Consider the following 23,532-nt stretch of genomic DNA (forward strand, 5'->3'; position numbering starts at 1 on the left):
TTTATTGGCAGTAAAAGTTTGCTCAAGGTTAACAGAAGGACCAACGGTTGTACCGTTAAACTACCATCCTGCGCTGTTAACATCAAGAGTCCCGGACACGAAAACAGTATTTTTGGGGGAGAAAAGAGGACATTTTTCTCATAAGGTAACGTGAATTACACCGAAGTATTTCCTCGTTTATTGCTGCTAACGGACAGTAAGCCCAGCCTGCTTACAGCACCGCTGTGGTTAGCTGGGTTAGCTCACCAAACGTCAAGATAACTTTAACTAAGTCGACTGTGGTGTTATCGTTAGTTAACATTACACTTTACAGAGCTGAATCAGAGTTTCATTTATCATCATTAACTGTGTGCATTAGTAAGTTAACATTACATGTAAACTGTTGTATTTTAGCTAGGCTTGATTTAATAACAAACTAACCTATAGGTCAAAATATTTACCACAGATGATATAATTATAATCACTTGCAAATATACTACTAGTTTTAATTTAAACACCATGGTTAACATGTAGTACAGTATGACTTATGACTTGACATTTAATAAGTAATAATCTTGTGTATGAGTGGTTTGTGCATTATTTAAGTAACCAAGGATTTCATGGTGTGTTTTCAGGTGTCAAAGAAGAAACACATTTTTGAGAAGATGGTGAAAAATAAAAACATTGGCGGGCGTCCCAATCGATCCTCCACATGCAAGACAAAAACAGCTGCCTCCAAGACTGCCAACAACAAGGACCTGACATCTCTGGATAAGCCAGCCGAAGGTGACGTTCCCTCTGTTGCTCCAGCGCTCCAGACCAGCAGCCAAGATCAGCTAGGCTTTCCAGACAGAGTCTACCTGCTGGCATCAGTCATCTTCCAGAATAACCACCTGGAGAAACCTGTGGCCCACCGGTTGGTGAATTATGGCAAAGAAAGAGGGCTCTCATTGCCTGAAGTCAAAGATGAGGAGATGCAACGTACAGCTTATGAACTGGCCTTCAATACGCTTAAATGTGAGTATGCAAGTGACAGGTAAGGTGAAGGTGTTGAAGAACCTTTGCTGTTTTTGCTTTTACCTCCTGTCTTTCCTTATTCTGTCATCTTTGTGTGTATGGACACATCCGCACTTTTATACACTTGTGTATTGAGTTTTGGGCGACTTTGGAGTGAGGGCATCAGTAAAAGGTATTCAGCAAGCACTATTCTGATTGATTTTAGGTACATCAGATTACGAGTAAAACCTATTTGATTCCAGGCAAACAAAGTACTGTTTGAAATGAGAATGAATAGCCCAGGGGAAGCTAATTGACAGAGAGAATTGGATATAGATAGATTGATGAAGGGCAAGTAGAAGAGAAAAAAAATGCTTGAATGACCAGGGGGAATTCTGTCTGATGCTACAAATCAATCCGGCCCATAATCTGTTATCTTGGACTAGGGTGGGGTCTGGGTGGCCGTAGTCACAGGGGTATGTAATCACCATGGTGATAAGGGAGGGGAGGTGAGCCGACTGTCAGTGCGGGAAGCTGCCTGGAATCGATTAAATGCGTTCTCAGTGGATGGAGAGGTCAGGTATCAGGAACACCCTCGTAGCCATGAATGTTTTTTTCCCCTCTCACTATCTGGCCCCTGAACTTGCATAAGCCTTAGGACTACAAGTTCCTCAGTTATTGCAGATCACCTCAAAATATTTGTCATCACAAGCCCGAGCCTCGTTGCTGTTACTTATATTCATTTTTACAGCTGTAGGTCATAGCACTTTACATTACCAGGTGAAATTGCCCAGATTGCTTGGGATAATAACACGGGAGAACTTAAAGATCTTATTGCCAGGACATTGTTTTCATCTGTCACCCTTTTCTTCTCTCTGTGAGAAGATTCCTGTGTGCACTAGCCAGGGTGAGGAATGTGCTTTTACTGTAGGCATGTAAAAACATTTGCTCAAGAGCTTGAGCTCTACTTATAGGGAAAAATAGCCTGCTTGAGCTTAGAACAATTACAGTATGGGGCCTTTCTTGTTAAATTTAATCCCCTTTTTGTTCAGATCTTATTTCAAAGACAAATATTCTCTGTCTTATCAGTACTGTGTAAGTACACTTATTCTCTGCAGGTCCCATCTCCCATGTTTGACATTTCTAAAATTAGTTCATTTTTAGAGTTACAGTTTGTAGGGTACTACAATAGCAATACCTTAAACAAAGGAGGAGCTACAAATTCACTGGCTTGTTTACAGGGTTATGGGATTTATTCCCGTACTTTTGACATTATTCCCAATCTTGGTAAGGTATAATAGAAAACAGAGGTAAGGGTTTTCCTGTTTCTGAAGTTAAATAAATGTTGCTACCGTTTTCTTAGTCCATTAGAATGGCAGTGCATCATTGTTGCACAAGAAGAGCCACTTGGTGTTGATCAATAATGAAACTTTATTCTGATTATGGAGACATGATTGTCGACTTGCCTCAGTCAAATACATATTTTGGTCACATGTTAGATCCACTCTGGCTGGCTGTGTGGTGGAATTGGGTGCAGATGAAATGACACAGCCTAGGAGGCAATGTTAATCTCTCCTCTTCCTCCTCCCACGAACAGCCTGACTTTTGGTGTAGAAATTGATTTGCTAGTGACACACACCCATGCTGGCAGACACACACACACACATACACATCCACACAAGACACATCATTCGTGCACTGCCTTGGAATGACTGATCCGAAATTGAGCTGAGGTCAGTTGTTAACCTAAAGAAGAAATGCTTCAGCAGCAGAAAAAAAACACGCAGAGCAAAATGCCAATGAGCTCTGGTATTGATTGTGTGATTATAACTCTTATCTGCTTAAAACAAAAAAGTGGCTCAATAAGCTCCGCATCAGGGACCCAGGACACGGGCTTGTCTGTTGCTGTGATTGTCAGTCAATACTAAAATATGGAGTGGGAGTTGGCGCTGATGTTTACCCTGGTGTGGATTTGACATTTCATAGACAAAGACGAGCTAAAGTCAGCCAAATGACAAATATTAGCAGTCGAGCAGTTTTCGCCTTCCCCTCTCCACCTCTCCTGCTTCACTTCATTCTCTCACTCTTTTTTTAATACCTTCAGGGCTTTTCTATTTCTTTGACCTCTCCCATCTCTTTAAAAAGACTTTTTTCATATGAGTGACTGCCTGGTTGATCACTGACCTAGAGGCATTTTATGTTGTCAAGGTTTTATTTCTTGTTGTGTTCTCAGTGCCTAAGGTATGTGCAGATGAAGTTGTGTACAGTTTTTTGTGTGTGAATTTTTACTGGTAAAAGTAGTTGACCTTGTTGCTGGCCATAAGACCCCCCCCCCCCCCCTCTTCCCTCTTTCTTTCCACTGGCTACTCCTCTGAGTATTTCTGCCTCATTGTCCATACTGTCCAGCTGGGCAGCCAGACGCCCTTGTCAGATGACTGTGGCTGCTGTATTCTCTGTGTGCAACTAGAAAGGTTCTTTGGACCACTTTGTGTTCGGCTGGATTTAAAGCATAGGAGAGAAGGACTTTTTTTTGTCCTTGACCACAATCAGAACAGCTATATGCTGCAGCAAATATGAAATTATACAGGCTCATAATGTAAGATAGATTTGCCATTATGTCCAAAGGTGACTGTATAACTTATGGCACATGCTTTTTTTCCCCCTGTTCCTCTGTTAGATTAATGTGCAATCGGGTGCACTGATGTGGAACATTGCGAAACAAAGTCCTAACTGAAGAGAAGAGGAGCCTGCATTCAGGTGTCGCTCTTTCACTAAGGATTTGTTTGACCACAGTCACCATCAGTCACTGCTCATTGTGTAATACCTGGATCAAAGCCGCAAAACACACAACCACAACATGAGTCATTCAATGACTAGCGCCTCCTGCTGGTGTAGAATTAATTTCTCGTTAGGCTGATTTTAATCATTTTTTTTATGTCAACTTCCAGAGTCAGGAGTTGTGATTTGAGAAACCCTGGCACTGTGTCTGCTGTGTAAAGATGTCTACTGTAAGTGATTAATAGCTGGATTTTCTCTGTGTTTTACTCAACCTGCTGTGTGTGATTTATAGCATGCAGAAGACTATGACCTCTACAGACCCAACCATCATGGCTCCCTCTGGGGTCTGTGCTGCTCTGTGTGCACTGAGTGGTTATCTCTTCAGGGCTTATCTTTAAGGCCTTCTGCAGTAATGGCCGCTATTGTAAACCTCATTGACCCATACCTGCTATAAATTAGACCACTGCTGATGATATGCATTTGTTTCCTCAATTAAAGATAAGCTCATAGATATATATTTGTGCACCCGGCTGTTTGTGTGTGTATATGGATACAGTATATCTGCATGCAGATGTGTGTGTTTGTCCTGCCCTGCATGCTATCTACCCAGCGTGCATTTGGCTGAGACCCAGAGTACAGTTTGGCATGATTTGAGATGCTGGGATAAGTTAACAGCAGTGTCTGTGGTTTCCATGGTGTCTCAGCGGACGGGCTGGGCTTACCTCCTATTTGCAGCTTTAGAGGTGTGTATGTCAAGAATAAGAATTAACCAAGGCGGAAACCACGCATAGACATACTGCATGAGCATACTAATATTCTGCACCTTATTTCCACCTTTTATTTACCCCTCTACAGTAACATAAAGAGGATTTTTCCGATCTGCCTAGAAAGACGTCCACGTTAGAGGACTGATCCTTTTGCCCATTTCCAATGTGTAATGAGCAAACACTGTACCTGCAGAGCAGCTTTGGAAGCAGCTCTTACTTAATCCTGACACGATAAACTGGATAGTGTTGCTGCCTCTCCATCTCCCTCCTACAGAAGAGGAGAGCCCACTGTTCACAGATGGGGATGGGAGGGCTAGTCTCTGTGTGTTTTTATGTGGATTTCAGAGAGAAAGCATTCTGTAGGCTTAAGAGACAGTTGCTGCCTTTATGATATGACAGCCAGGGCATGGAGATGAAAAAAACTCTAAAAAACATGCATAGATATTTGATAGGCAGCTTACCCTCTTTACAGTTCATAGTTATCTTTTTGAGACTACTGTCCAGATTTGATAAAATAGGTCAAGCAAAGGTTAACTGTATAGCCTAGAAAGAAAAGAAAATGTCCCAAAACGTAAGGCCCAGTGTGTAGGATTTATAGGGACATACTGGTAGACATGGAATATAAAATTGTAAGTATGTCTTTTTTAGTGTATAATCACCTGAAGCCAAGAACAGTTATTTTTGATACTTTGAATGAGCTGTGGAGATCACCATGTTGCACTGCTATGTTTTTACAGCAGACCAGAACAGACAAACCTAACACTGTCTCTAGGTATGGCCGTTCATATTTTTGCGTTTATGCGTCAGCCACTGTAGTTCGCTGCCCCTCCATGATGAGACCGTCAGAACACAGATTTTTTTAAAATGTAAAACTTCTTAATTACGTGCTTTGATTGGTTTGAATCACAGAATCCACTTGTTTTGGAGAAGAAAAGACTTCAGTATTTAATGTAGCTCATGATAAAAACCTCTTGAATGTCTAGATGTTAGGTTATCAGAGAAAAAAGGTGAGCACACATTAACAGGTGCGAGGCTAGCGACCTGTCTCCAACATGCAGAGAAAGACAAATTTGTTACGTAAAACTGCTTTATCCAGTGTTTTAACTGCTTTAAATCACAGAGTCCATTTGTTATAGAGAAGAAGAAATCAGTTGAGATAATATTGCTCACCTCAACAATGAACACTGAAGAAATTCTTACCTGAAGACGTTTCAGATGTTTTAAAATCTATTCTGTATGTGTATAATACAAAAGTGTAAGAAAAGGACAATCATATCTGTCCTTAAAGTCACCACGACGCCATAACTTATGTTTAATAAGATAAAGTAGATAACAAGTCATAAAAGCATAGTGTCTTGTTTGTAACACATGAGCGGCTGCCATATTTGGTTTCAAAGATCATGTTTAGATGTAGCCTGTTTATTACATCATATGTCATCAATGTCATTAGTCCTGCGCTTACACACACACCCACTCACCACAGACACAATAAACGAAAGAAATGAGGCAGATGAAGAATCAGATTAACTCTAATTAAGCATCAAATAAGCGTTTAATCACGGGAAATTAAACCCACCATCTAATTGAATTATCCTTTCAAATTAAATCACAATCATTAGGGGTGCCTCTAGGAGCCTCTTTTGCTCTATCTTAATCTCTTTCCCCTTTTTTTTGAGACTTCTTCTCATCATTAAATATGGATTTGTCCTGCATAGCATACATCTTACCAGTTAATGGATAGGAGTAATTCCTCGTGTCTCTATCTCATGCTTCAAATGAAAGAGTCAGGACTGGTTTCGAGGGATAATTAGACGTTGATGTAAAAGATGGCACTTATATGCATCGTTACTACTCAGACACATAATTCTAAATGGAAATCCCATTAGAACGTTTCCATCCTTCTGCCTAACCTTGTTTTACATCTGTATGTTTCTGCAAAGATCAAGAGCTGCTGGAGGACATTATGATTGACAGCTGCTTTTACCTCACTCAGCCAATGGTAAGTGTGCTCTATAGGAGCAGTATTTTAACCCTTTAAAACCTAGATGGACATCAGTTATTCTTGTGCTGCATTCAGACACCTTCGAGAAAGAGAGAAAGAGAGAGAGAGAGAGAGAGAGAGAGAGAGAGAGAGAGATTAGAAAAATATCCTGGAAATTCTGTTTGTGAATATTAAAATAATAAATACAAAAATTGTTAAGGAATATATAATATTTTTAATTTTTTATTCCTTATTACTCATTTACTTACGTTTTTTACTTGCCTTTTGTTGTTCTTTTTTTTTCGAATGTGTTAGGTAATTTTCTTGTAACTTTTTTCTAATTCATTCAATTTTAACTTTTGGGTCATTTCTTTATAAGTTGCTTATTGCCTTCCTTCTATATTTTTTAAAAGAAATCAAGTCGATTTGCTCAGGTTTCAAAGGGTTAATACAACATTAGTTTAAGATGTTTAATCCTTGTTTGTTCTGGAATGATGTGACAGAGAGACGCATCTTTTACTTTCAATTTGCTGCTGAAAATCTTTTTACTTATTTTTTTAGACTAGCTGGGACAAAGTTCGAGGTTTACCAGGCTATTAATTTCTTTATAGCTTTGTTTACCTTACCTTGCACTGTTTTCTGAAACACTTTTGCTCACTATCCTTTGGCAGTGCCTTTACTCTCCAGTATTCATGTCCTGCTGTTCATTCTCCAAACACTCTTTGTTCTGTTCTCCAGACCTCTAATCAGTACCAGTAATATTGATGTGTTACACTGATACTCTCCTTTCATCAGCTCACAAAGCGCCTTGTGTCTTTCTTATTCCCTTCCCTAATCAATGACAATTGCTCCCTTTGGAGTAACACATCTAAAAGGTAAATGAGGCAGAATGTACCTGGCTGTGTCTTTTCCTTTATTACTTTTCTCAAGCAAAACTCCCCATTAATTAGTGATAAAATCAAAATGCCATACCAACCTAGGGGATAGTGTGTTTGGATGATGTGGTGTTGGGGTGTCTTCTCCACAGGGTCTCTCCTACATATGTCCTAGAACCAGTGTGCAGAATGTTATTAGTGATACTAAGGCTGCACAGTTGTAAAAGAACGATTCGCAGCACAGCCGTGTACCTGCGGCTGTTAGACAGTAGATGAATGCTCTGCTACTTAAATGAAGAGGTATCCTCTGGAGGAGATTGGCATGTACTTTTGCCCTACTTTTAACACTCCACATAAAAGAAGCTTGGGAAAGAAGAGGGCTGCTCGAGCTGCTTCTCTAACAGTCTGGATGATGATGCACAGAACTAGTCTGTGTGCACGAAGCTGATAGAGACGAAAAGGCATGAAAACAAGAGGTGGTGAATGTGTTAACTGAAAACTAAGCTGTCACTGAGCGTACAGATTTTAGACGACTAATGTCTGCTTCAGAGACGGCACAAACATATACAGACACATTAAACACACATGAATGTGTGCTTGCAAAGCACCCCCCACCCCCACGCAAACACTCACACTGTAGCCTTGTGAAATATGGCCCTGGGTGAAATGAATGGGTCTCCCTATGTGAAAGTGGCAGGTCGTTACTCTGCATCCCTCTAGCGAGACAATAAAGCCCAGACACAATGAGACAGTCTTTAGAGCTCACTGCTACCTCCTTTTACACTGCTGGCATCTATAAAGTTCAACCTTGATAGAGAGAGGAGAAAGAGGAGGGCGAGAGGGAATAGGTGGGCTGGAAAAAGGGGAGTGCATGACAGTATTGGTGGGAAAAAAAAGAGAATAAAAATGATGTTATAGGTGGACTTACATATTTAAAGAGCCTCAGGCACATTTTATCACAGTGGAGAGTGAAAATAAAGAGAAATTCTTCTGAGGATAGAAATGAATGACATTGTAGATATGAGTTAAGCATGTTAGGAGCACAGGCACATTGAACAAGCTCAACGTCAAATGGGCCAAATGAAGCCTAAGTTACATCTAGAAATTTCTTGTTAACATTGTAATAAAGTAGCTGTAACATGTTATGTTTTGCAGTTGCCTTTTTTATGAAACTCAACTGTCTCATAATAATGAAGTGAATTTAACATCTAGCATTTGGCAGCTAAGCATTAGCATAAATATTATTTTCAAGACCTTTTTTTAAAAACAAGTGATAAAATTAAACATTAGTTCTAAATATAGTGAAATGAGGTCAATTTCTCATGTCATAGACCTGCATTTTAGGTGACTTAACACAGCAGGCATGTTTACTGAAGGCCTGTTTCCCTCCATGGGACGCTGTTGCCAGGCATCTTAATGACTGGGAATTTTCCCACACCCAAGGGTTTAACCTTGGTAAAGGACAAGTGGAACTTGAGGGAGAGAGAGGAGTCGGTGGAGAGAGGAAAGTGGAGTGCCACAACCTGTCTCTGGAACTGACCTTTCTAAAAGTGAAATTAGAAGTCTCTGGAATGAATAATAAGCACTAGCTAATTCCTTAGCTGCAGAATAAACCCTTGCAGCGTTCTAGCTTCTCGGCCCATTAGCCCACTAGTGAGGATGTTGCAAGCTGTTGCTGCTGTGGAACACCATCTGCCACTAATGTGACTGGTGCCCTCCCACCCTCAGGGACAGAAAGGTGGAGAAAGAGAGTGAGAGAGGGGGACATAGACATGGGGAAAAAGAGAGAGAGTAGAGAGCCAAATGGATAGATAATTTTAGAGGAGGAGAGGTATAACTCGGGCTTCCACCTATGTTTAATTAAGTGGCAGCAGGGTCATGGCAGGACATCCTTTAGCTACTGTGTGTGTGTGTGTGTGTGTGTGTGTGTGTGTGTGTGTGAGAGCGAGAGTGTGTGTGTATCCAGTTTTTTAATACACACACACACTGGATGAGCTCAAATAAATAGTGCCACTGAACTGTATCCCTCATTCGATAACCAAAATAGAGCAATCATAAGCCCACTTTTACCCCATGTCGTGTTTTGTGTCTTGGTTTTATGCACATGTACATTTCAGATATGTACCTCATGCAGCAGACCTTTGAAGCATAACCATTCCCTAATTAAAAGCTTGTGTCTCAGGCATGTTATCAAAAATTAGAAATTTGTCTATTAGGCAGGCAGCCTCTTTCCTTGTTCCTCAGTTTTCTTTGTTCTCTAACTAAAACAGAAGTCACCAATTAACTGTACTTTCTGTTCTCATGCTCTAGCCAGATGATCAGATGAGCCTTGTCGCGGTCATGCTCTATGACTTCCAGGACAGAAAGTTCCTCCCATGGGAACGCCAGGGGGTGGACGAGATCGTGCAGGAAGTTAGAGATGTGGAAAACTACCTTCTGAGGTCAGGAATGAAAAAAAAGTATACAAAGGGGGGAAAAAAAGAAAGAACTAGAACTCCTTGTGGATTTATAAAAGGGAATAAAAATTGAGAATACAGAAGAAAAAAAAATTGTATGTGTTCTACGTAGGTTCAAAACCAAGCTGGCGGCCTCTCTGGCCCGCTGCAGGATCAAACATGATCTCTTGTCCATTGAGTGTATCTTGCCGGAGAGTGTGAAGACGAAGCAGGAGAGATCAAGCAGCCTTCCACTTTACGCATGGGTCAACACACAAAGGAGCAGGTAAGCTGAGCACACACAAAAACTCACACCACTCACTCACCAACTCAGAAGCAGAGGACGAACACCTGCACACCTGAACATAAACTGAGGAACGCACTGTAAGCATATATAGAGTGTGTGCACACCTATACCTACACACAGACCTTTAACTTGGGGTGCTGCCCAATGTTTTATGGGCTAGGTACCCAGCTGACATCCAATTAAACCACTGGACTATATGAGTGTGTGTGTGTGTGCGTGTGCGCTAATGTGTGTTCTTGCAGGCGCCCCGACAGGCTGATTCAGTTAGGTGTAAATCCTGCTGCTGTGGACAGATTCAATCAGCAACAACCCTCAGCAAGCTCTAGGACTGTAAAGGTCACCTGTTGGGACTAGTGGTGTGTGCTTGTGTGTCTGTGTGTGTGTTAATGGCTTTTACAGCACATTTTACTACTAAAGTCTTTTAAAAGGCCTCATAGCAGTTCTACACATCATTATTATCTATGATGACAGTTTTTTTTTTCTTCCACCACCTCTTCCCTTCTCCCCTCATCCCCCATTCTGGGCTTCCACTAATCTGCTCTCCTCTCTCCTCTCCTCTAGTCTTGATGAGGTCCTAAGTGTGCTGAAGAGTGTGGGCTTCTCACAAGTGAAATCGATTGGGCAGCTGGAGGGCCAGACCTTCTGCCAGGATTCCCACTGTGGGGATGTAGTGGTGTTCCCCGCTCAGCTGAAAGCTCAGCTCTACACCACCAAGCTGCTTAGCGACCACAAACTCATCATCCAGGTACAAGCTTCAGAGAGAGACGAGGTTTCTGATGAGAGCAGCCTCGCCCCTGCAGAATGTGGTTTAATATGGCTGTGAAAATCTTCTCAGCCCCATCAATCTCCTCTGATATTTATGATTTCACTTTGGTAATGGACTTGCTCAAATTGATTATAAGACTGAGATCCCTTATGCCAACTAAGATTAGTTTTCCCAGATACAAATATTTCACATCCGTTCCTCTGGTTGGGTCATACTTCATTTTTAGCCATAAAGAACCTTCCAGTCTGGGAGGGGAAGAGCGGTTCAGTCATTTAATTTCCACTCCATTAAAGTCAAGCTGCCATACAAACTGTAAGCAGCACACAGCACCACAACACAATTAAATCACATTTTGCAGCCAAATCCAATCAAATATTCAACACCACTGCCTAATTAATCACCTCTCGCTCTCTCCATTTTACGAGTCTTCATCACACTTTTCTCCTCTGTTTTTCTCTCCTTTCAAATGTCCTTGTTCTTCTCCACCCTGGATTGTCTTTCCCTGCGATCTGGATATTAAATACAGAAACTCAAGCCAGCCCAGTCGTACCACAGGGATACGTTCAGCACTATTTCCAGAGGGGATCCTATTGATTGAAGGACATCTTTGTTGTAATCTGATTGCACTGTTACTCCCACTCTTTCTGTGTATTCCTCCTTTGCTTTCTCTCCTCCTCTTGCCTCCATACCTGCTTTTCAACAGCTGCTCCATACTCGCTCTCCTCTCTCATCTGTTCCCAGCTCAATTCTATTTACCACTATGATACAGTGCTACTTTACCAGCCACTTTTTCTTATCTGAGTTTGCATCTCAACAGTGCTGCTGCTGATGAAAACTGGAATCTAGACGTCTCATATTCAGTCTGTTGGTCTCTTTATCAAACTAATGCTTTCACTGACTACATCTGCAGGATAAATCTTGCTGCCTGGGCCCAAACGCAGTGTGCGCCCTGCTACCAGAGGGAGGAGATGTTCTTATGGCAGGCTGCTTCTCTGGCCTCACTGTCTCCCACACTGCCTCCCTAATCGCAGAGAAACATAAAGCCAACAGCGGCAATCACCAGCACACTGTCTACGTTTGTGTCAGTGATCACACAAACACACAGAGGGAAGAACTGCAGCAGGCTGTCACTGCCATGGGCTGCAAGAGTAAGCATGAAATGGATGTGACCATGAGTGCAGTATCTGTTTGTGCCTTTGTAGACAAAAGAAGAGATAGACAGAAAGAGATATAAGCCAATGACTGTATATAAAGATAGACAACGCATCTCCACTTGCTCCTACTTGACAACAATGAAGGCAAAATGATGTGCAAATGGCCGCTGTCATCTTAAGGTGATGATGTCATTTGCAACCAGCCTGCACAGTTCTGAGACCCTGCTGATACATCCATCCGATCGTGAGCACACCGAAGGATTCCCACACAGCTGTCAGTCATGATTCCCTTTATTTTTTAGCCATCAATCATATAATTACTTGATTAGCACATTTTGGTCTCGTCACACTGATCTACTATTTATTCAAACCAACTGCTCTTTTTTTTTTAATAGCAAAAATGCTCTTTAAAAATATATATATTATGGTAAAGTGGATTGTTTTTTTTAACCAACAACTAGAGTAACAATAGGTTGAAAAAATGGTTGTCAGCACAGTCTCTGGCTCTTATAATGTCTGCTGAGATTGTAATGTAAATATGATATGCTGACAGTGGCTGCCACTGCGATAGTCATTAGGGAAACAATTAAGCCATGTACCAAAGCTGACAGTTTATAATTGCGAAAGACGCCTTCAGGCAGGTTTCATTTCTGCCAAGAAATATAGTGGGACATTGTGAATAGACTGTAAATGTGTGGTTATGATTATTATTTAACTCTATGTGTATGTATCATTTTCATCTATGTGCGTTCTGCTCAGATGTGAAGCTGATACCAGAGGTCTTCCAGTCTTTGGATGGCGCCGATAAGCGACTTCAGAGGGTGCGTGTTATCCTGTTGACCCCCAAGTGTTCTGTGTCTGCAGTCAGCAACCTGGTCGAATTTATACTGCAAGAGAATGGAGGTACATCGTAATTTATGCATAACAGCAGAGCCATAAAGTGTGGATTTCAGAAATACATGTTTTAGCTGAGTCTACATTACACCCAGTTATGTTCACACTGAAACTATGCAGATGCATACTGTTGCGTAGGATGCTGTGTGAACAGTGTACTTACAACTTCATGATTTTATACTGCATGACACTACTCATATTCTGTGAATATATTTTTTTCTAATTCCTACACCTGCATAGCTCTCTATTTTACTATTTTTTACATGTTTGTAACATTTCTGCTGTAACAGTGTTATTGTTAGTTTAAAGCAAACAGATTTACAAAGATTTAAAGGTAAAAAGCAGTGACTTCATCCACAAATCTTAAACAGAACCCATTAAACAACTGTTTCATAGAGGTCCCCATTATTTGATTACTATTTTTTGTGTTTATACAAAAGATGAAGAGCATTACAGTGGATAACAGTTTCGATGCATTTTATTGCTATGTTTTATTTAGTTTTAGAGATTTGTTTTTGATGGTCTGTCCACAATACTCTTATAGGCTGCACATCTTTAACAACCCTGTCAAAGCAAGCCCTTCCATATACCTAAGGGGATGTAATTTCAATAAGAGTCGCTTAAATATAACCCATACTAATGCACAGCACATTTGTAAACAGATCAGCTAATAAAGCACAGATCCTGCTCCCTCTCACAGACACAGAACTGCTGCAAGACTTATCCCAGGGCTCCATAGCCCAGAGCAAACTGGAAGCTCTAGTAGCCCAGCAGAGGAAGGATATTGATCACGCCTTGAAGTGTGAGTGTTAAACCACCTGCTCTCATGTCGACATGCACACACATACTCAGACACACACACACACACACACACACACACACACACACACAGCATATGAGCTCTGACTCGAGCCTCTCTCACCTCTCTGACAGAAAGAAGCTTATACTTCCTAATTATCTAATCTCGTGTGCCATTAGACTGAAGCCTGTGGTATCCCTGGGAGATCATCTGAGGCTTAATTAGAAATGTTAATGTTGCTCTGCTGTGGTCAGAAACAGTCTTCTGCAGCATTCCTCACATACGTATTTTAAACAAGTGATTTGTAATTCTGCTTTGTATTACATTCATTCTGTGGAACTGAATTTGACAGAGGGACCTACTTTACAGTTTATTGTATTCTGTGCAGGTGCTGCAGTTCTGTTCTGCAGTCAGGGATTTCCTGCTCAGTCGTATTCTGTTATGTTGCATTTTATTCCATCTAGAACGTTAATCTGCGTCCAGGAGTGTCCCTCATTAGCCTCAGTCCATCTTGTATTGTTCAGTGGTCTTCTTGCAGTGTTGTCTGGGTCATCGAACAGTTTGAGTCTTTCTGTTAGGAGCGATGAAAACCAGCTCCTCTAATCACACTGCTATCGATCAGCCCTCTGCTGCGTTTTTGCCAGTGTAGATACTTTCTAATAGGACTGTTAATTAATGGTGGGTGTGTATCGAGTGCTCTGGTTTGCTTGAATCGATGGTCTCATTTCAGTGACTCTGCATAGGCACACGCATAGACAGATGCTCACACAGACATTTACAAACACACCTCCGTAGGCCATAATGTCCCAGCTGTGAGGTGGGTGTGTTGTAAAACAGAACATCTGAATAAAAAAATGCTTCTCCCTCATGCCTCTCGTCTTTTTGACTCAGTTCCCCTTCTTTAGAAGCAATATTTCACGTTTGTTTGGAGCTGATTTGCCACATCTGAGCAGGTTTTATTTGTTATCAGCTTTGCGTTAATTGTTTCTGTCTGGCTATAATTAGCGAGCAAGAAAGAAATCAAAGCTCAAATGAAGAGAAACAAATGGCCGATAGCTTCACAAATCTACAAGCCAGCAGCAGTTGAATAAAATGAGCCATGTATATACACAAACAGTACCAAGGAATTAATATTCAAGAACCCGTTCCTTCAAAGGGAGTGCTTGATGAGGAGGATGGCTCATTTCGAATAATCAAATTTAATTGTCATAAAATTAGACGAGAAACTTTCCGACTGAATGTGCGTGTCTGTCTTCCTGCTTTAATTGAACATGAAATTAGTTTGTTGTTTATGATTGTGGGCTTGTGTCAATAAAGCAGCTTTATTTTAATGTCTTGGTATTATCTGTCACACATTTATTTACATTTAAAGTGCAGTATAGTTGCAACATACAGAAGTTAAGTATTATCTGCCTACAGAAGGTTGATAAAATGCAAACTGTTTTTATATAGTCCCTAAGGTTTTGGCAGTGGTGTATTCTACCTGTTCATCATACCAAGAGGAAAATGAGGAGGTGGTGAGCAGGGCCCTGGAGCAAGCCAACGCCTGCTCAGAGCAGGAGGGGGAACCGAAACAAGCAAACTTCAGGTCAGCCTTAGGTCTCTGTACCTCAGTGCTCCCGTGCACTCTGTCTCTGTCATTGTCATTGTTTGCCTCGCTGTCTGTCAGCCTGCTGAGCTGTTTGCCTGTTTCTGTTCAGACAGGCTTCTGTCAGAGTCTCAGCACACCTCAGGCAGAAACTGAAGGAGAAAATATAATCAAGGGTGTCATTTTATGTCTCTAAATGCTGTGAAAAGGACAGAAAAAAAAATTTCCTTCTTATTGACATTCTTTATATTTTTTGAACAGTTCTTCTTGTGTGTGTGTGTGTGTGTGTGTGTGTGTGTGTATGTGTGTATGTGTGTCTGTATTTGTGTGGTTTTAAGAACTTAAGACTTGTTGAAGTTTATCCTTCCTGTAGATCTGGGTGTACGAAGACCGACTCCTCCCTGCAGTAGGCTGGCCTGGTGTGCTAGCAATGCCTCAGGCCAGCATAAATTAAACACAAGCAATGTTATTTGTATAAATAACTGGCTTTACTTATGTAACTAGTGGACTCACTGCATTTACTTATGTATTGTTTTTACTTATGTATTGTATTGACTTGTCACAGATGCCTCTGTGTATTTTGTGCATACTGTCTTTTGCAGTTTTTTATACTGTATTTTTGTGTATGTGTGTTTCATCTAGGCTTAGTCCATTCCCGTTCAGCATTCCTGACCATGCTGAGGGTCCAGAGGAAACAGACCCCTTCTTCATGTTGGAGCCTTCAGAACAGAACAATGGCTGCTTTCTGGCTGTTCTCAGCAGAGAGGTAAACATCGCTTACAAAGACACCTCACCAGGCAAAGCAGTGGTTAACATTCAGTAGATGGCATCTGTATCACCGATATCCACTGTGTTATTTATCTTGACACTGAAATAATCCACCACAGGAAGTCAAGAGTCAATGTAGCATATTCATATTTTATTAAGTATAGAAGTGACCACAGGGAAGGAAGCGTGATGTAAGAATGCAGCCCAGCTGCCATGACTCAATGTCAAAGCAAATTTACCATTTTTTAAAGGTTCAGTTTTTTTTATCGAACTCATAGTGCTGCCTCCAAAAAACCTGTAATGAGTAAGGATCGTAAAAGATGTAACTTATCACTTAAAACGTAAAGTCAATACTTTTTTCCCCTCAAGGTTTTAATGGTCTATGTGATCATTTTACTTCTTGAACAGAATCTATTGAGGCTCCTTCAAACACTACAGCTGCTATGTTTCAAGTAATGTAGCCAAGGAAAAACGCAGGGCCAAATTTAGGTAATTAAGCAACCAGCCCTTGCAAGCATTCTGGTCTTCAATGAAAAAAATCCAACATTGGCCTGAACCATAGACTGTAAAAATAAGGGACGTAACTAGCGTGATATCACCCAATGGTTTGTGGCCTCTTCTTTTGAAGCCTCGAGTTTGGCATTTTGGCCATTGCCATCTGTTTTTTGGTGCCAGAAGTGTTAATATTTGGGTGATAGACTAGCACTTTGGGAGAGCAAGGGGTTGATCTGACTGACAATCTGAGGACACTATCGTCAGACAGCCTGTCACTCAAAGTGGCCGCACATAACTTTAAGCCTTACTAAAATGTAACTGAGTGATTTATAGAAAAGTTCACCCCCGTACCGTTGTCATGAATGTTGAAATTAGCTATATAAAGCAAAATTATTTTGGTACCAGGCTGTAAAATTGTTTATTTCTGCTGTAAGTTTGGCATTTTATCTTGGGGATCGACTCGCATCTGGAGCCAGCCTCAACTAGCTGCAGTTTTTGGCACTTGCGTGTTGGTTTCAATTTCAGCCCCAATGGCTGCCACTTGCCCTGGACCTGACCTTTCCCAGTATGATGGTCTTATTTGGTGAGCTTTTTTATGTTTTAGTGACAGTTTGTTCAGTGTTTTTTTCTGTGTCCTGAAAAGCCCTTATGATACACACAGATGCAGACACAACACAGTGATAGAGGTTTTATTGGTAAGCCTTAAGACCAGCACAGGAATTCGGATGAAGCAGGAATGCTGTGCTGCCCGCCAGGTATCAAAAACTAATCATCTACTGGGAAACTGAAGCAAATTTTTCTTAGGTGTAGAGACAGAGCCCTTTTAATTTTTTTTGTTTCTTTAGGGCACAGAGGGGAAATTAAGCTCAGTACCAGGCCACTTAAGTTGAGATCAGGTGAAAGTGAGCATCACAGGCTGCTGTTGCAGGTACTTGGTCAAACCCGAAAGACAGGAAATAGAAAAGAAGTCAAGTTGCTCAAAGAAATGAGAATTGCGGGTCACAGACGTCATGTCTGAGTCTAATCTACAACCACAAGGGAAGCGTGAGATGAAGGAGAAGAAGGTGGCAAGATGAGTGTGAATGAATGCTGAAATGAGGGAAAAAAAGCTTTAGAAACAGAAATCAGGTATGTCAGGATGAGATTAAAGGATGGGAGGAGTGAGAGCCTGCAGTTAGAACAAAAGTTGGATTTCATTACCCAACCAAGAAAACGTAAGGAGGAAAAGTAGGAGTCCAGTTTTTTTGTGAATATGAAGGTGTTTATGAGTTACACTTGGAAATTAGACACTGTAGAAGGGATTTGTGTTTAGTGTAGCTGTCTGAAAGGATCTAATAATTGGGAAGCACTCTGTCTCTCACTCTATTGTGTTGTCTAGTCAATGGCTTTTATAGATTCATAAAGTCTCTCTTTCTGTTTCCCTATTTCAGCCAAAATTCATCATCTTCTCACAATGCAATCATCAGACACTCTCTGTCTTTTTCTCTCTCTCTTTTTCTCCCTCCCTCCCTTCCTCCCTCCTACACCTCTTTATTATTTTGTTGGTGGCTGTTGAAATTGTTACAGGAGGGAAACCCAGGTCTAACTAGCTGATGGTGCAGTGTGTTGCAGTGGATTAGTAACTGCGCATCAGCAAGTCTCATCGTGTCTATGTGGCCAGGCTTCCCCACATCCTCATAATCCACAACATGGCCACGTTTACGACATACTCCCTCATATTATGAAATCTGCTCTTATGCTTATGATGCCAGCGCAGGGTTATTAAGCCATTTAACTCCCACTGGGTGTGACAGAGCGCTCTTGCACTGTGGTGTCTGTTCCTTTCTGGCCATCCATCATGTTTTATACCTCCGCAGATAGGAATGAAAAGATAATCAAAGTGCTGTAATGGTGCCTCAAACAGGATTTTTTTTCTCTCTACCTCCAATAAACTCAGCTAATCAAAAGTTATTGTGGCACTCTGAAAAGCGCCATAAAAATAGCAATTATATAAGTGTTTGAATGCTGTCTGTTTCCCCTGCCGTAGCGCCGCCCAGTAACATTCTTTATGAGCCCTCCATACAGAAACAGCTGGGGACAATAAAGACAGTCAAGTAATGTGTTTCTGGCCTAATTTTCCGAGAAAGCAGAGCATATCAAAGGTGGACTATCTTCTAACAGTCCCTGACCTGTGATGGATAAACTTGGACAATATTAATGGAGGATTCAGAACCTGACTGTTTTTACTTTGACTTGTTTTCTTCAATGTTTAGGGTGAGTTTCATAAATCTAAGTGTAGTGGCCAATATATATTGGACTTAGTGACTTTGAACGTAAGTATTGAAACAGAATGGGTTCAGCTCCGGGGTACATTGTGGCAGCTGAGTTTGGCAGAGTCAAGAAGGAAATGAGAGATTTACAGAGTATGGCATAGTTGGTTAGTGGAGATGGAGAGGAAGTGAGATTTACAGGGGTGAGGGGGAAGAAAGGGAGGCAGGGGAGAGTGTCTGTTGAATAATTCAGCGCCCCCTGTCTGTATGAGTTAGCATCAATGAAGTTCATCGCGTCCACCAAAGACTGCATTACAGCGGAGCTTTTGAGTCATGTTTACCTGTGTTCACAGAGTGGGTCAGCATAAATAAGTACATGCACATGCACTTGTATGTTTTACAGTATATGTGTACACAAGCCTCAAAGAATTATGAACAGTTTGTACAAACACAAATATGCATTTGCATTAATGGACAAGCAAGCCCTTAAAAACAAAATACACACATAAACCCACACAGGCTGCTTGTCCCCCTAGTATACACTGTTCTTGTGAATAATTCAGGTGTAGAGGAGAGTAGTAGGCTGCTGTGTGGGCCGCTGCTGAGACAGCAGGTGACCCTGCAGCCAGCAGCAAGGACATGGTGGCTCTCCCTCCCCTCTCTGCTTTACCTTTACCAATATTACTATGATGTAGAGCACCTACATCATTATTTCTGTATTTTTGAATGTCTTTTTAGTATCTAACTAAAATGGAAGGAGTCTCCGTCTGTACCGAGACGAAGCGCAATTACATCCTGCCCAAACTGGAGGAGAACAAAAGTCACTGTTCTCTGTTGACTTTGTATTGTGTGAAGGTGCCTCCATGTCACTTCCATCAGCTAGCAAACAACAGAAAAATACACATTGTTTTGCATTTTTAATGACGCACCACACATGGTGTTTGTGTCTGCCACAACAATATCTTGACATCAATGTTAGTTTAGTAGCTAATAAACGCTATGTTAACAGTGGGGTACTACACAGCTAACAACAAGCTCACGATGGTCGGGTTATAAAAGCACAACACTCACCTGCAACATTCAGTGTGCTGCTCCCACAAATGAGCTTTTCTGTCTTTGCTGTGACAGTTTCTGACTGACATTTGATACAGCTCGGGACAGATAGCCTATTAGCTAAAGGAGCAGCACTGACGAACCCAGCGCCTGTCTGAAAAGTTAAACTAGACGTTCAACTAGAAGTGCTCGGAGTGGCTGCACAAAAAAGCCAAAGCACTTTGGAGATAGACGCTGGACAATGCACTTTTTCTTTAGGTGGCTGCATATGGCAGCATATGCTCTCTCTTCAGGAGGAACAACAGAAAAAAAGATGCCGGCACTCGGAAAAAATGCTTTGTGGACACAGTCCCTAAAAGCTGTTGTATGGTGGGATGCACAACCAACAGGTTAAAGAAACCAGAGCTAAGTTGTTATAAGCTGCCAAACTGAGCTTTTAAAAAGACAAGAGTGGATATAGGCATAAAGACGTGACGCCTCAGCAATAGGAAAACTGGGATCGTGAATAAGCGGCCACCTGCAAGGCGTCAAAATAGAACAAATGTGGAAGTGCCAAAAACAGTTAATCGATTGGCCACTTGAAGCTGGCTCCAAAACAGAGTAAATCCCCTGAGAACACCATGTTAAAACCACCAGCTTTACAGCAGAAATAAACATTTTGACAGCCTTTTTCAAAAAATGGCTTTGGTCTTTGTTGGCAATTTCAACATTCATGACAACTGTACAGGGGGAAGAATTCCTTTAGAACTGTTTTTATTCAGTTAGGTATATTCAATGGTGGGGCCTCTTCAGTGACAGGCTGTCTGCGAGTTGTTGCTGTTGGTCACTGCAGTCTGTGAGTTAGATCCACCCCTCGCTCCTCCAAAATGGCAGTCCACAAACCAATGGATGACATCAGGGTAGCTATTAGCCTACCTATTACAATGGTTAGAGCTTACTTTCGTTGGCTCGCTATAGTACATTCAAGAAGAGATAAAGAAAGAGAGACTGGAGATGTTACACTGTAGGAAACTCAAACATTTCAAGCATCAGCAATGTAACTTTTTGGACGAATGCCTTTGTTTTCTTGAAAATAAAATGGCTTTGACTTCATTGAGACCCAAAAAATGTTTGTGAGAGCTTTTGTACCCAAAAGTAGCATAGATCTCACCTTGGTAGAGGACAAAACTATGCCATTGCAAGTGTATTGCTCTGGACCCTAGACTGTATATAGGATGGACAACACGATAGCTCCCCCAAAGTGAGGTTATTCAATCTCGATCGCCCCCTGGTGTCTGTCTGCAGTATAGGTCATAAAGCCCACCCCTCCATGTTTGTGAATGGGACATAGGCCAAACCAAAACCTCAAAGTACATGCCAAATACATTTTTCCCAAAGATGGTTTCTGCCACTGAAGGTAGTTCTCATCACCCTGATGTTTGTTCAAGTGTTTGTTTTTATGATAAGTTTGGTTTTAAAGGAGTTATTATATTATACAAAATGGGGATTTTTCCACCATGATTGACAGCTGTGACAGCCAATCCTTGCGCTAGCATTCAGTAGAGCTGCTCGCAACTGGTTGGACGGGTGTTTTAACGGGATCTGCCCCACCACGGATATCGCTACTGTGCAGACTTCAGCTCTGAATGACTTCACCACTGCAAGATGGCAGCACCCGTCCTGGATTTTTAGATCATTTATTTATTTATTTTGGCATTTACCTTTATTAGATAGGACAGAAGATCGATAGCCTGAAAGAGGGAGAGAGAGGGGATGACATGCAGCGAGCTGTTGAGCTTGTTGTATGTTTTACTTAATAACATGTTTCATTCACATTGTCCTCCTAAAAATTATTTGGTCAAGTCTTAGAAAATAATAGCTATTTCTTTGTTATTTCTCAACAGCCCAAGCCAGTGGAGGCACCACATGAAGTGATTATCAGGGCAAATGCAAAAGGAATACTGGACAAGATCGGCTCCAACCAACCAACCAGGAAAGAGCAGCATGGACCCACCAACAGGGCGACAAAAACGACCCATGCTCGTGCCTCTCAGCCCCACCTCTCTGTCAGTATTCAGGCAAAAAACCAAGAGACCAAGGCCAGCAACAGCACTACTTTGTGTGGACATCAGGAATTTACTAACAGACGGCAGATGTCACAAGGTGGGCATGATTATGTCAGTCCTACATCTTAAGCAAACGTTCAAGCAAAGTTTATTTATTTAGTTTTTGCTATCTGAGTCCTATATCTTAAGTCAGTTGTATCTAGTATATTCAGTTGGTTAAAGAGATGCTTGTAATGCTATTCCTCATTCCCTTTTCCCAATGCTTTCTGTGCTTTAGTCCAAAACTCCAGTTCTCTCGCTCCGACCTTCATCTCCTTGTGTTTGTCCTTCAGGAAAAGCCAAAGCTCTACGCCTGCAGGCCACAAAGAACACTGCGTCCAGCTCCTTTTCTTCCCCCAAACCAGAAAACAGCACACCCAAGAAAAGCACCACCCCTGTGTCCAACACCACAATTTCCACCACCACTCTACATCCCGCTCCTCCTCCTGCCACCCCGCTAACCCCGGTTGTCCGTCCCCGCAGAGCTCATCAGGAGGTGCTGAAGCCTGTGGTGCTCGTCCTGCCTCCCGTTCACTTCCCTAACTTCTTCCCGCCTCAGCACAGTCGAACAGGTTTCAGTGCCAGCTTCAACAACAGACAGTGGAAGCCCTCAGCTCAGACCCGACCCCTGCCCCGCTCCAGTGGTGGTCTTTCCAAGGATGGTCAGATCATTCCCTCTGTTTTGAGCACATAAACACCAATATAAATGCAAAAAAGTGTTGGCAAAAAATATTTTGTTGTTTTCTGCCAAATGTTTACTTAAATCAAGCCAGTGGTATCTAAATCTAACACCAGAATATATAGTGTTATTGTTCTGCCACATTACAGTAAGCATAAAAAAAGTCACCATAAATGCTTCTATAGCCATTATTACTTGACATTTTTACAACTAGTGCAGTGCTTGACCTGTGATATTGCTGCTTTTAGCTTTCTCAAAACTGCTCATGCAAAAAACTTAATACTTGACACTGTGCTTCCTTAAATCCTGAGCAATACACCTGGCCCCACACAGCTAGAGATTTATTTTGATGTTTAGACAAGAGAAGTATTAAATTATGTTGCTATTCTAACTCAGTGTGCCCTGAAATGATGTAAATAAGTTGGCAAAACATGCAACTCAACAGTATACTACTTACTTACTGTGTACTTTATTTACATTTACATGTTAAACATAATAGTAGCCCTACACTTCACTGATTAAAGTATTCAGTATTGTATAAAACCTGCTCATAATGCCTGTTGACTTCAGTTTAAGTAGATATTTGAATTCAATTTAGTTACTTACACAACCACCAGAGTTATAAAGTAGAGCATGGATTTAAATGGCAGGAATTTTTTGCTTGTGGTAATATTTAAGTGTTTTAAGTTAGTGAGGCATATTTACGCAATGGACATAAGTGAAGAGATGCTGTAATCCATCCGCACCGCCGCAGTCACAAACGAGTGTGTATTTTAAGAGCTGATATTTTAATAGGGAGTAAAGCACAGACATGCACATGCACACAGACATTTTGTGGCTAAATTCAGACCTCTGTTTTGTGTTTCACTGGTCTTAACAGGTGCA

General features: G+C 41.4%; 1 protein-coding gene across 1 annotated transcript; it reads left to right on the forward strand.

Moving 5' to 3' along the window:
- Positions 1 to 23,532, forward strand: LOC121948315 (putative methyltransferase NSUN7). Its single transcript, XM_042493682.1, has 13 exons — positions 1 to 145; positions 615 to 996; positions 6,461 to 6,519; positions 9,687 to 9,817; positions 9,945 to 10,097; positions 10,680 to 10,863; positions 11,795 to 12,032; positions 12,798 to 12,941; positions 13,633 to 13,734; positions 15,184 to 15,319; positions 15,962 to 16,085; positions 21,768 to 22,026; positions 22,262 to 23,532. Exons 2-13 carry the CDS (start codon positions 645 to 647, stop codon positions 22,660 to 22,662), a joined length of 2,283 nt encoding a protein of 760 aa, XP_042349616.1. The 5' UTR covers positions 1 to 145; positions 615 to 644; the 3' UTR covers positions 22,663 to 23,532.

This window comes from Plectropomus leopardus, chromosome 9, assembly GCF_008729295.1.
Source record: "Plectropomus leopardus isolate mb chromosome 9, YSFRI_Pleo_2.0, whole genome shotgun sequence".
In the NCBI taxonomy this organism is placed as follows: domain Eukaryota; kingdom Metazoa; phylum Chordata; class Actinopteri; order Perciformes; family Serranidae; genus Plectropomus; species Plectropomus leopardus.

Excerpts from the sequence above, each read along its gene's own strand:
- LOC121948315 (XM_042493682.1), top strand. The coding sequence starts at position 645 with ATGGTGAAAAATAAAAACATTGGCGGGCGTCCCAATCGATCCTCCACA. Across the intron at positions 6,520-9,686 it reads TTTACCTCACTCAGCCAATG|CCAGATGATCAGATGAGCCT; the intron begins GTAAGTGTGCTC and ends CTCATGCTCTAG. Across the intron at positions 10,098-10,679 it reads GTCAACACACAAAGGAGCAG|TCTTGATGAGGTCCTAAGTG; the intron begins GTAAGCTGAGCA and ends CCTCTCCTCTAG.